The sequence below is a fragment of the Arachis hypogaea genome, chromosome 14 (assembly GCF_003086295.3).
Source record: "Arachis hypogaea cultivar Tifrunner chromosome 14, arahy.Tifrunner.gnm2.J5K5, whole genome shotgun sequence".
Classification (NCBI taxonomy): Eukaryota; Viridiplantae; Streptophyta; class Magnoliopsida; order Fabales; family Fabaceae; genus Arachis; species Arachis hypogaea.
Window position 1 is genome coordinate 21,003,972 of NC_092049.1, and position 13,974 is coordinate 21,017,945.

General features: G+C 33.3%; 1 protein-coding gene across 1 annotated transcript; it reads left to right on the top strand.

The window, feature by feature from the left end:
• The first annotated feature begins 6,142 nt into the window (after positions 1–6,142).
• LOC112742385 (uncharacterized) lies at positions 6,143–8,218 on the top strand. Its single transcript, XM_025791621.1, has 4 exons — positions 6,143–6,620; positions 6,786–7,464; positions 7,548–7,653; positions 7,742–8,218. The coding sequence occupies exons 1-4, from the start codon at positions 6,143–6,145 to the stop codon at positions 8,216–8,218; spliced, it is 1,740 nt and encodes a 579-aa protein (XP_025647406.1).
• The last annotated feature ends 5,756 nt before the right edge of the window (positions 8,219–13,974 follow it).

Consider the following 13,974-nt stretch of genomic DNA (forward strand, 5'->3'; position numbering starts at 1 on the left):
TAGAAAGAGGTCTTAGGAAACTTTGGGAACGTAAGCCAAACCAGCAATTTATAACATGGAGATATTTTGTGATTTGGTTTTTGTAAAATTTGTAAATTCTATTAACTTGGTTGCTTATGGTGTATCCGTCATATTTGGCTCGGGAAAAGACTCAAGAAGATCCGGAAGAGACAGGCGAGATAGTTCAAGATTCAATGCTCGAAGAAGACGTTGTGCCAGATAGTTCTGATGAGGTTGTCTCTAAAGAACAACAACCTTCCATCATAACCTTTGACCTCAATAAAACTCCAGAGGAGAATGATATCTGCTGACTTAACGCTTTATTATTAGTCTGGCTTATCTTATGAAATATTGGGACTAAATTGAACAATGTGACTGTTTGTATTTTTTCCTTTGGATATTGAATTTGATGAAGTAGCTATGAATTTGGAGGAGATTAATCTCAAATTAGTATATAATTCTTGAATTAATTTATATTGTGACTTGTTGGATTAATGGTTCGTACGAATTCAAGACTTTTATATTATTGATTTGTCATATATATACCTTTATAAATGTAATACAAATATAAATGCACAAACCTAGGTGGTGAAACTGCTTATTGAACTACATTATGTAATCATGACTATCACATGGCACTACAAGAGAAGCGCTCCTTAGCAGCGCCCAAATTCCAGCGTCTCCCCAAACCGCTGCAGGTTGATGGAGGAGCTGCGATTTTTGTAGCAGATTCTCTGTCTGTCAAAGACCGGACTTCATAGCTGCGGTTTTGTCCCTTAAACGCAGCAAATCTCATAAAGATCAGAGTGACAAAACAACTAAGAATTGGAGGAAGCCAGATCTAATTTCCCTCGTTTACGCACGAACCCAAAAGGGGGCAAAGGCGCCAATCACCAGGTCCAAGACTCACTCCCGCGTTATACATTCCTTCCATCAGCTGCAGCCGCCACATCGTTCTGGGTCACAGATCTGCTGAAGCTGCTGCATATCTCCTGCGTGCGAAAGGGGGTGGATATGCACGTCCGTTGTTCGTTCCTCTGCTATGCATGTTCCGGTTTCCTCGCGAGGCTTCCCGACCGCCCCTGTGTCTTCATCCTCAACCTTCCTCCGTACCCTGTTGTGCCCCGTTCGACCGCACCCTCTCCTCCCTTTTAGGTTTGCTCTCTCCCCCTTTTCTTGCTCTTCCAATTTCATGTGTTGGCCTGGTACCTTTGTTTGAATTGAATAATTTTGGTTGTTGATCGGATCTATCTGTACCAAATTTGTTTACCCATCAGTTCCGAATTTGGTCCCTAATCTAGTTCGAACCCTAGTCCCAATTCACTCCCTGAGCTATTCCCAATTTAATTGTTCCCAATTCTTTACTGAAAATATATGGATGATAACGGCTGCAATGTGAAGATGGATGTTAGGCTAGCTATATAGTTTGATTTGCTACTTAAAACCACCCAAAGCCATGTGATTAGTACCATTTATCCAAGAGCACTCACAGATTTTCCTTCTGTGGTATGTCAATGGAGTAGGAAATCAAGACAAAAATTTTTACTAGAAAATATACAAGCAAAAATAAAACAGAACAAAATAGCTATAAAACAGAGTTTAGTGTTCTCTTTTTTTTTTCTCTGCTGATTGTGTTTTCCATCACATGAAACTGTTAGATACAACCATGATTGAGTTGAAAGAATTCTTAAAATGCATCAGATTTGCAATGAGCTATTTCTAAATGTTATCTAATATCTAAGATCATGTGTGCTCTTTGTTAACATTTGTAGCAAAAGTTCACCATGGCTAAGTTTATGTATGTAAGTGTGTTTTTAATTTAAGTAGTGTGACTCTGAATTGTTTCCACATAACTATAATTCTGAATTTGTTAACCATAACAGTGCAGGAATACTATAAATAAGTTTGGGGAATTGATTCAAATCATATAAATAAGTTTGTTATTATTCTTCTTCTTTATAGAGTTTTATAGAGTTTGGAATTGAGTCAAGTGCTTTGATAGAGTTTTTTTTTTCTGTTTTTTGTTTCATTTTTTTAATTGTTTTCGACGTGGGTTTATTTGTCCATTGACTGTTTTTCATTTTCATTTTTCTCAATTCTCTGTAATATATAAGCAGATTCGCTTTCTCTCAATTCCGTATCAAACTGTTGCTCAATTCACTCTCGATTCATATGTAATGTAATTACTGAAATGAATGACATTGATATGTTACAAGTGCATTTGAAGTTTTATACGTTTGTTGTTTCAAATTTCACTTACATGATGCAACTTTGCTGAGAGAGTAAACTTGCAATTTGTAACTTGATATATATGCACCATAAGTGTAAAACCAAAGGAAGTGGAGACAGGAGAGTGAGAGAGAAAGAGAGAAGAATTAGATTTTATATTGCATCAAAGGAACACATAAATGTGGGTTTTAGGCCATGGATTTTGCAAAGGGACCAAAATCATGTAATTGCCCCACATTTGGACCCCATTTATCTTTAACTCAACCGTTAAACATACAAGTAAAGATTATTTGAGAGTATATAGCAGGCATATGCCAGTTGCTTGCTGTTCCATTAATGGCAGAGTAAATGAATTGCATACCCTCAAGGCCTCAACCAAGTTATTTTTGTGGGTGGGCCCTTTTCTTCCTCAACAAATAGTTCTATTTTTCTGCTTTTGAAGGACTTTGATTCCTAAATCCAACATAATAAAGATACTCCTTTTATAATCAACATTAGTAAGAGATCATGACAAAATCTCCACATCAATTATAATGACTTAATAGATTAGGACAAAATCTCCACATCAATTAGAATGAACAAATCTTTATAGACTCTTAATTTTAAATTTGCAAGAATTTAATGATTTCTCACTATTTTACAACGGCTACATCTACACACTTGTTAAGTTGATATCTATGTACTTATACATCATTTTTGAAGGTGGAAATGTAAGTATGGGTATCAGGTGAAGGTGTAAGACTGAAATTTGGATGAGAAAAGGATCCAGCTGTCAGATAAAGCCTTTATTATCTTCTGATGAATGCATTGTGTTGCTTTTGTACTTACTGAACCTTAGAGAATGATACTACTTGAGATGACATTCATCTATAACTGCACTGCTTTTATCTTTCTACTCTCTATTGTTCATTTCCCTCACTTTTCTCGCGTGAAACCAATGTTATTCTTGAAATCATACACTTATTTTGAGATAGAGAGAAAGCTAGAAGAGTCGAAGGCTTAACACTTGTGTGCTTTTTAACCTTTTCTGAACCTGTGCATATTTAAATTCTTTATGTTACTATGTTCACAGTCAATTATGTCATTTTTTGGATTATCTGAATTTTCACACAAATATTTTAGGTTTAGTTAATCATTAGTTTCAAATGTTTGTTACCATCTTCTTTTTCTCTTTTTCTAACTTAATTTTTAAACGCTTGTGAGATAATTTATGGGTTCTGTTTTCTTCGATGACATAGGATAAAACTAAAACCCTTGAAGCAGGTTCTCCAACGAGCGGATATCTTTGGGATTTGATATAAATTATCTAGGGTGCGTCCTTGTACCTTCAACTGTCACAGGTACTTCATTTGTTATGAAGCAATGAGTCTTTCACAAAATCTTTTCAAGAATTTACCAAGTATTTTTTTTAATCTAAAGACCTATAAATTAATGGCAGACCACTTCTTGGATCTATTTGTTATTTGGCTTAAGTTGTTCTACCAACTTGGAACAGTAAAATGTAGGAGTGCTATGATTAAATCATGAAGCTAATTTGAACTTCCATTAGCATGCTTTCAAATTTCCCCTATATTTTCTCACAATTTTCTTATCTTTTGGTAAAATTTTGGCACTCAAATTATTGTTATTTGGTAAGAGCAGGTGTATATATAAATCTTGTCTACACAGTTAAAAAAGTAATTATTTTTTACTACTAGTACATAAAAATAAATAATTATTATTTTTATTGTACTTTTACTCATTGTAATTGGATGGGAAGAAAGCTCGGTGTGTCGTTTTAGATAGAAGTGCATGATTATTGTGTGAGCCCCTAAATCCTTTTATCAAGTACTAGGAAATAAGAATTTAATGTTCGTTATAGAAGTGTAGATATGACTGTTATGGATGACACATAGATAATGCAGTAAATTATTGGATAATGCAGTAAATTATTCCATAGCCGATACTAGTTTTCAGATTGTTCGTTCATATTCACCTTAGCAAGTTGCAAGCAGCTCATTTATTTAATCATCCAGATAATAATAAAGGTGAATCGCACTGTCATGATAATATACAATAACAATAATATTGTGGCTGTACGTATATAATAGTTAGTTTTCCATATTAGTGTTGCAAATTACTTAATATTATTTAATTGAAAAGTACACATCTAGTAAGTTACCAAACTTAAATCTATTTATAAGCTTGATGTGCATGTTAAAACTAGTTAACTTAAGCCCTTTATCTATTATTCATTTTTTATTTCTCTAACTGTAAAATTATTAAAATTCCTTTTCTTTTATAATGGACTGTTTAGTTCTTCGATGCTTTTGTCTTAAGTATGATTTTAACTCTAACTATAACGCCTCTTTTTTTCTTTTTTTGTAAGGTTTTATTTTTCATTTCAATATTTTGGCTTTGGGACCAACATTTCTTTATTCCAGTAATTTTTTTCTAAAGTGCAAAATTTTCCAATGAGTAAGCAACTTTTAATAAATTATCTTGTGTGATGCGTATTGTTTTGAAGGATAGTATCTGTGTTTTGTGTTTTTTATTTTAAGAGTTATTGTTAGCATCTACTTTATACTCTGACTTTATTATTTGAATTTTCGGTGTTCTATTATATAATTGAAGTAGACATTGATAAGAGTTGGATTTCAAAGCCACGAATTGGTCCAGAGTATAGGGACAGTTTGAACAGATTCTTAGATTTCACATTTGCCAATGCATCATCCGATGGGATGATACATTGTCCATGTTTGAAATGCGATTTTTGCCTTCTCCAAACTAGGGAGGATGCGTATGATCATTTGATAATAAAACCTTTCCCCTCTACTTATACATTTTGGGTACATCACGGGGAGAGACGTGTGGCAGAGAGCTCTATGGAAGGATAAGTAGTAGAACCTGATAGAAACCTCAATGACCCAATGCTTGACATGGTTTAGGAGGCGTTCAACTTCCTAGGAATGCATGGCGATGAAGACGATTCAGTGAATGAACACGCTGGCAGGGATCGGGAGGAGTTGCCATACTTATCAAATGAAAGTAGTCGAGAGGTCCGCAACTTGCATGACCTGCTCGAAGATGGAGTGCAGGAGCTATAACCGGGATGTTCAAGGTTCTCTAAGATGTCTTTCTTGGTGAGGCTCTATCATATAAAATCCCTGTGCGGAGTGAGTGACAAGGCCTTCGGAATGATACTGGAGTTGCTGGCGGATGCCTTTGAGAATGCAAAGATTCCGAGCACTATGCACGATGCCAAGATGATCATAAGGAAGCTCGGTATCGCATACAAAAAGATAGATACATGTCCAAATGACTGCATGTTATTCCAGGGCAGCAACGAAGAGTTGTCTAAATGCAAGCGATGCGGGACATCAAGATGAAAGCAAAAGACTAATAAGAACTCCAGAGTGAGGATCAACAAGGTTGTTAAGAAGAACGGAAAACCGCAAGCGGCAAAGACTCCTCGCTACTTCCCCCTTATTCCATGATTGCAACGGCTCTACATGTTTAGTAAGACAGCCGTTGACATGTTGTGGCATAAGAGTGGGCATAGCTCTGACGATATTTACTGGCATCCACGGGACGGCGACGCATGGAAGGCATTTGATAGAACTTATTCTGACTTCTCCAGCGATCCACGCAGTGTTCGCCTAGCCTTGGCTAGCGATGGCTTTAACCCTTATGGAAACATGAGCTCGAAGTACTCAATTTGGCCAGTGGTTCTTATTCCGTATAACCTGCCCCCTTGGATTTGCATGAAACCCACCTCTTTTGTCCTCTCCATGATTATTCCTGGGCCTAAAATGCCTGGAAATGATATAGATGTCTACTTACAACCCTTGATCAATGAGTTGAAGCTGTTGTGAGTTGGTGTTGAAACGTACGATGCTTACACGAAAAGCCTTTCGGGATGTATGATGCGTTAATGTGGACAATCAGTGATTTTCCTGGTTTAGGCAACTTGTCCGGGTGGAACACGTACGATGGGAGAACTTATCCTGCATGGAATTTGGATGCTGAGACTAACCGGCTCACACACAGTCAGAAATGGTGTTACATGGGCCATCGTCGCTTTCTGAATCCTGCCCACAGATATAGAAAGGACCGGAATAGATTTGATGGAAAGATAGAGGCTAGAGGTCCACCTTTCAAACTCTCTGGTGGAGACATTGCGAGACAACTACAGGACGTGCATGTCCACCTTGGCAAGGTGCAATCGGTAACTGGGAAAAGGACACGTAGACAGCAAACCGCCATACATGACGAGTCTCCTTGGAAGAAGAGGAGTATATTCTTTGAGTTACCATACTGGGAAAACAATGGATTGCGTCACAATCTTGATGTGATGCACATAGAGAAGAATGTGTGCGACAACATAGTTTTCACCATAATGAACGAGAAAGGTAAATCTAAAGACCACCTTAAGGCAAGAAAAGACCTCCAATTGATGGGAATCAAGCATGATCTGTGGCCACGGGAAGATGGAAAGTACCCATCCGCCATCTTTACTATGACCAATCCATAGAAAGATGTCTTTTTAAGGACTATCAAAGATGTGGTCTTTCCAGATGGTTACTCTAGTAACATTTCCCGCTGTGTTGACCTACGACAGCGCAAGATGTCGGGCTTGAAAAGCCACGACTGTCACATTCTGATGGAGCATCTCCTGCCAATTGCGTTAAGGAATGCGTTGCCTGCCCCAGTGTCCTCTGTCTTGGCGGATTTATCGTCCTTTTTTCGCAGAATATGCAGTAAATCCATTGACCGTCAACAACTTCCTCTGCTTCAGGATCATGTGGTCCATACTCTTTGCCGCATGGAGATGATTTTCCCTCCATCTTTCTTCACCATCATGGTGCACTTGACGGTACATCTGGTCGAGGAAGTGCGACTCGGTGGCCTAGTTCAATATCGGTGGATGTACCCAATCGAAAGGTACCTATGTCGTCTCAAGCAGTTCGTGCGTAATAGGTCACAACCGGAGGGCTCTATCGTAGAGGGATACTTATCGGAGGAGATTCTCGTGTTTTGCTCAAGATACCTCGATAATGTCGATAGTAGGATCAATCGACCAATGTGTGTTGACGATCGACCGTGTGAACCTAACCAGTGTGAAAGTGCATCCATGTTCCCGGGGGTAGGAAAGGCTGTTGGGGCTGCTTCGTTTTACGCTCTCACACCAACTGAGAAATTTCAAGCTCACCGTCACGTCTTGGTCATTTCTCTGGCTGTGGAAAAGTTCATAGAGTAAGTAAAGTTCATATGATGGTATACGAACATGACATACTCTAGATGGAGATTCTGACATGAAACTCTTGTTATCTCTCCAGTGATTTCAGGGCCATCAAAAAAAGGCAGTTGCGAAGCAGGACAAGGTCCCAGTCTCACATAGACAGTGTTGTGCACAGAGAATTTTTCGAGTGGTTCAAGCGTGAGGTGAAGCCTATTATGATCAATCCTGTTATCGACGGTATCCTATTTGTTCTATCCCAAACTGATGAAACGTGTGATTGTTACCTACCAGGTTCCCTTGGGAAGCATCAGGCATTCGAGCGAACTGCAGTGGCTTGCATGTGGCCCCAACGTTCAAGCTAGTCGCTTTACAGCTTACAATGTAAATGGATTTAGGTTTAGGACCCTGTCAAGAGAAGAAGGGCTGAAAACTCAGAATAGCGGGGTTCATGTCACTTCTGACACTAGAAGTTATGCAAGCAAGCGCGACAGTAATATTGCGGTTGGTGGTGTCTCGTATTATGGGAAACTAGTGGACATCATTGAGCTGAATTACAGTGGTCAATTCACAATCGTTTTGTTTAGATGTATCTGGGTAAACACCACACCTGGTAGAGGCATAAAACAAGATGTTTTGGGCCACACACTCGTCAATTTCTCTAATCCGATACATGTTGGTGATCGAGAGGATGACGAACCGTACATTCTTGCATCAGAGGCTCGCCTTGTATACTATGTGGAAGATGAGGTTGATAAGGATGGAGTGTAGTAGTCCTTGTAAAGCCAAGAGATTTATTTGACATGGGTGATATACATGAACACTGTAAGGTGAAACTTCCCCCCAACCGAGTTTATCTGAGTGCACTAAGTGTGAGGTGGAAGGATTGTCACTAATAAGGGAGGGAGATTTAGAAGAACCCACCAATGATGCCTTTGATACTCACGAAGAGGCTGTTGAGATTTAGATATGTTTGGTTATGAAGAAGACTAGAAATTGATTTGACTATGTGTTATTATGATTATGCAAATTATATATGACTCTAGAATCTGCATGTTTATAATGTTTTTGGTGTGGAACATTTGCTTATTATTATCAGCTTTATTCTGGTGTCGTACATATGCTCCGATTTAGTAGTTTCTTTGCTAGGTGTGCTATTCCAAAATTATGTTTATTTTATATTTATACACTAGTACTGGTACATATCTTGCAATTTTCTGAATATGGTGCACTTGTACACTAGTCTACTAGAATTTGCTGCTGCACATGGAGGGAATGTCACAATTGCTGGTGTGTTAATAATAGTTTTATTTTCTGATTGCCTGACTAATTGCTAGGAGTTATTAAGGATTTCAGAAATTTAGTGTGGTATCTTTTAATATAGAGCAGCCGGAGTTAACTGTTGATTGGCAGGAATATGCGTGGTTATTTTGCTTACTTGTTTCATGATGGGGCTTATCAGGAAAATTGGAAGAGAGAGACTTCTTTCTTTGCGGCACTAGCATCTGGTTTTCCAAGGCAATGGTCCAAGCATCTCCGTTCTCCTCGCTAGAGCATGCAACATCATTTGCAAGGGACTTATGGTTCAACAAGTCGCCTATTCAGTCATGGCTGGATGTCTTCTCTGCACACCTGCACATAGATCGGGCTACTAAATTTGCGCCTGGACCCATTATGTTGGTACACTCTGATAAGTTGGACAATTGCTTGGTCCTCTTACCTTTTCAAACGGCAACACTAATTTGAGTGATGTTATTATCCTGTAAACAAAGGACACTTTATAAGCTTGATACATCGTTTGAGTCTCTTAACACTGCAGGAGTTGGAGCAATTCAGAAGAAAGTACCGCAGAAAATTCGGCTTTATGTTTATAACTAGTACAGACAAGAAGTTGTCGCACCAAATACTGGAGGAGGTGAAGGTAAGATAAACAATTTTCTACACATGCCTCAATTATATTAGCGTTTAAACTTATTGTGGAAGTCAAAAAGCCCAGCATCATACCTTTAAAAACAATTTAATATGAACTGGTTCTTTGTAGCTGGCCAGCTGGTCCTAAGTAGTGATATATAGCTATGTTATTTGCTTTTGGTATATAACTTACAAAAGCATCAGAATCCATCATGCATCTTTTTATTAGGAAAAAATTATGATACAAAAATATATCATGTTACGACCATTGTCCTAGTTTGCATGCAACGGATTTATATCAATACTCTTTTCGGTACTGACTTTTGAGTGTTTTTTTCGGCAAGGCAACACATATATTTTGGGTATGAGTAATAATTTAGATTCTTAATTTTACTTTTTATAGTTGTTAAATTAAAATCTCTTTAATTCCACAAATTTATATAAATGTCAATACTCAATATAACTTTAATACATATACACTCCTCTATATTTATATGATAATAGTATATTATTCATAGAAATTAATGGCATAAGAATTTATTTAATATATTTATTAGCAAGCACAAGTTAAGATAAGTATGAAGCCATATTGGCGTGGGAATGGAAGCAAGAATTGGTGGGTTGACTAAACTTGAGTCAAGTTTCAAGAATGGAAAATCACCATTACTTTGGGACAATGACTTGTATTTCTTCTTAGTTATGTGTGAACATAGTAAAGGGACTGGTCCAACCACAAGATTACATCTTCAAATTTTAAAAATATCATTATTATTACCAGAGTTAATTAATTTATTTGGCAATCACATCAACATCAATATCTCTTGATTTAAATGTGCCCCACCACTCTAATTAAAGCTTCCTACTATAATTCATACGAAGGTTACCATGAAAATATCGACCTATATATATATATATATATAACAATATATAATGGGAAAACCCATTTTTGGTGTCCAATTTTTCTTTCCATTTTTATCCTTTTTAGTAACCTACCTCCAGTTACAGCTACTACTTCATTTCCATCCATGTTCACCTCTATATAACTTCTCCACGTTAATTTCTCTCACATCACTCATCAGTTACAGAATTCTACTACTTAATTCCCCACTACTGCACTACTGCATCAGTTACTTCCTCTCACATCAATTACTGCGTCAATTGTATTATTCCCAATTTTTTCTCTTAATCTCTCTCACTTCACTGGTTACTCCATATCTCTCCATAATAGAAAAAATTTCCTTCATTTCTCCTCTGTCTTCTCCTGCATTCTTCTCATTTCGCCTAAATATAATGTAAAATCTACTGTAATTTATTTTTCGTCATTAAATAAAAGTATATGGCTGTTTTTATATGTTTCTTTGATTAATTATAGTTGACAACATACCAATGGAAGATTCACGTGGAAGTGGTCGACGAACTTGGCAAGACTATGCCAGACAATGAAGACAAAATATAAGTGAAGAACAGAGGCAGCAATACCTTGCCAGAAGGCGTGCCAGTTACCGATAGAGTATTAGACGAGGAAAACAAATCGGTACATCAAGTGGAACAACTAACATGGCAACACCATTACAAGATATCACAAATATACCTCCTCAACAATACTCTATATCAGGTACTCTAAATTATACTTCTCATTAATAAATTTATATTGTTAGTTTATTATTTAATATGAATTATTTTTTACTATATATCTATGTTACTGGACTCTTAGTACATACCAATTATGTATAATTTATTTCTTGAGTGTACCGTTAAATTATCAAATTACATTATTTTCATCTTAATACTGAATTTTTTACATATACAGATACTCACAATAACACTGGAGCTGGTTCAAGTAATATACCAAACGATCCAAATATGGGTAGGAATCCTATATTTATATTTATTTAATTAATAATAATTTATTTTTCCTTAAATTTTGATTCAATAAATTTTTTATTATTGACCTAAATAATGTTATTATATTATCTTAAATGTACTTTACATCATTATATCATTATAATCTCAATTATTAAATAGTTTAATAATTTTTTAATATAATATCATACAAATATAAAATTTTTATAACTGTATTATTATAAAAAAAATATATATATATATTCACTATTTAATAATTAATCTGTAACAAAAAAAATTTAATAGATAATTCTGGTATATTTTTTTAACTTTTTTTCTATAATTTAGTTCGCCATTTAATTTGAATAATTTCTACAATATCTCTATATTACTGTACTCTACCGAATGTACTCTTAAATTCTCAGCTTACATTATTTTCATGTTAAGAATAAATTTTTTAAATATTTAGGTACTCATAATAAAAGTGAAACTGAATCAAGTAATAGACCGAATGGTAATAAATATGGGTAGGACTCCTGTATATTTATTTAATTAATAGTAATTTATTTTTTCATAAATTTTGATTCAATAGATCTTCCATTATTGTTCTAAAATGTTCTCGCGCCGTATCATTATAAAAAAAATTATATTAGATATATGTTTAATAATATAATTATAGCTTAAATTTTTTCACTTTATAACAAAAAAATTAGTTGATAATTTTGATATTTTTTTATACTTTTCCTTCTAAAAAATAAATATATCAGAAGTGATTATTTTTTTACTACATAAATTTAAATTGATAAATTTACTATTTCAATATAATTATTATTATACTACCAGTTTAATATAATTTTTATATTCACGAATTATTTATTTCTAAAGAAAAGTTATATACTGTAAAATATAATCATTTAAAATATATTATTGTCGTTCCCAAACAGTCCAAATATGGGAAGGAATCCTATATATTTATATTTATATTTATTATATTTATTTAATTAATAATAATTTATTTTTTTCTTAAATTTTGATTCCATAAATCTTTTATTATTGGCCTAAATAATATTATTATAGATATTATTATATTGTCTTAATGTACTTTATATATATAATTAATAATCTCGATTATTAAATAGTTTAATAATTTTTTAATATAATATTATACTGCCAAACAATTTTTATAACTATATTATTATAAGAAAAATATATATGTTCAATGTTTAATAATATATTTATTATTAAATTTTAGTAGATAATTCTGGTATATTTTTTTTTAATTTTTTTCTACAATTTAATTTGTCATTTAATTTGAATTATTTCTACAATATCTCTATGTTAATGTACTCTTAGTACTATTTATCTGTAATTTATCTACCGAATGTACTCTTAAATTGTCAACATACATTCTTTTCATGTTAATAATAAATTTTTTAAATATTTTAGATACTCATAATAAAAGCAAAATTGATTCAAGTAATAGACCAAATGATAATAAATATGGATAGAACTCCTGTATATTTATTTAATTAATAGTAATTTCTTTTTTCATAAATTTTGATTCAATAAACCTTCCATTATTGACCTATATAATATTATTATAAGAATAAATAAAATGTTCTCGCGCCGCATCATTATAAAAAAAATTATATTAGATATATGTGTTTAATAATATAATTGTAACTTAAATTTTTTCACTGTATAACAAAAATAATTAGTATTTTGATATTTTTTTATACTTTTCCTTATAAAAAATAGATATATCAGAAGTATTAATTACTTCACTACATAAATTTAAATTGATAAATTTACTATTTTTAATATAATTATTATGCTACCAGTTTAATATAATTTTTATATTCACGAATTATTTATCTCTAAAGAAAAATTAAACACTGTAAAATATAATCATTTAAAATACATTATTGTCATTCCAATAATATGATTGCTATTATTCAGATGCTCATAATAATAGTGGTCCAATTAATATCTAATAGAATTTTACGTTTCATATATTTTTTAATATTCTACAATTCTTTTAAACGTTTTATTTAATACACAAAAAGGGTTAAAATATTTTTAATAAATATATATATCATTGTAAAAAATAAATGAAAATTTCTTCACTTAATAAATCTATTATACGGTTACACTTGAATTATTTTTCAAATGGTAACCTTTTTCAGAACTCAAACTGCCTATCATGTATTTGTATTTTATGGACACTATCTATTCTTTTTCGTTATTCAGAGTTTGGATAATTATGATATTAATGGGTATTCTACGTATTCTATTACTTCCAATCAATTTAATTTTGTATGATTTGTTTCTGTAAAAGTAACCTCTCAATTACCACTGATACTGTACCGACTTAATTTAATGAACAATTTTATAATTTGTTGATGTGTTCTTTTTACATACTATCAGAAATTCATGGAAATAGATCTGATCAAAACAGTAGACGTGAAAAAAATGTAACTGGTTAGTATTGTACTTTTTTTTCTTTATATATTTAGTATTGTGACATAATTTTAATAGGTAAATAAAGTTATAAAAAAATATTATTTTATTCTTATATGTTAGCATATTAATGTATTCATAGTAAACATTAAGTGTGAACATAATTGGTGTTAAAAAATTATTTATTTAAGATCATTAAGAACCAATTATAAAAAAAAGAGTGCCAGTGCCTAACAAAAAAAAAATTAAAATCTATACACAAAAAAAATTATAAAAACCAATAAAATACTTAAAATATTTATTTGCCAATTAAA

Coding starts and splice junctions, on each gene's coding strand:
- LOC112742385 (XM_025791621.1), top strand. CDS start 6,143: ATGTGGACAATCAGTGATTTTCCTGGTTTAGGCAACTTGTCCGGGTGG. Junction 7,465..7,547: donor GCTGTGGAAAAGTTCATAGA/GTAAGTAAAGTT, acceptor TTATCTCTCCAG/TGATTTCAGGGCCATCAAAA. Junction 7,654..7,741: donor TCGAGTGGTTCAAGCGTGAG/GTGAAGCCTATT, acceptor GTTACCTACCAG/GTTCCCTTGGGAAGCATCAG.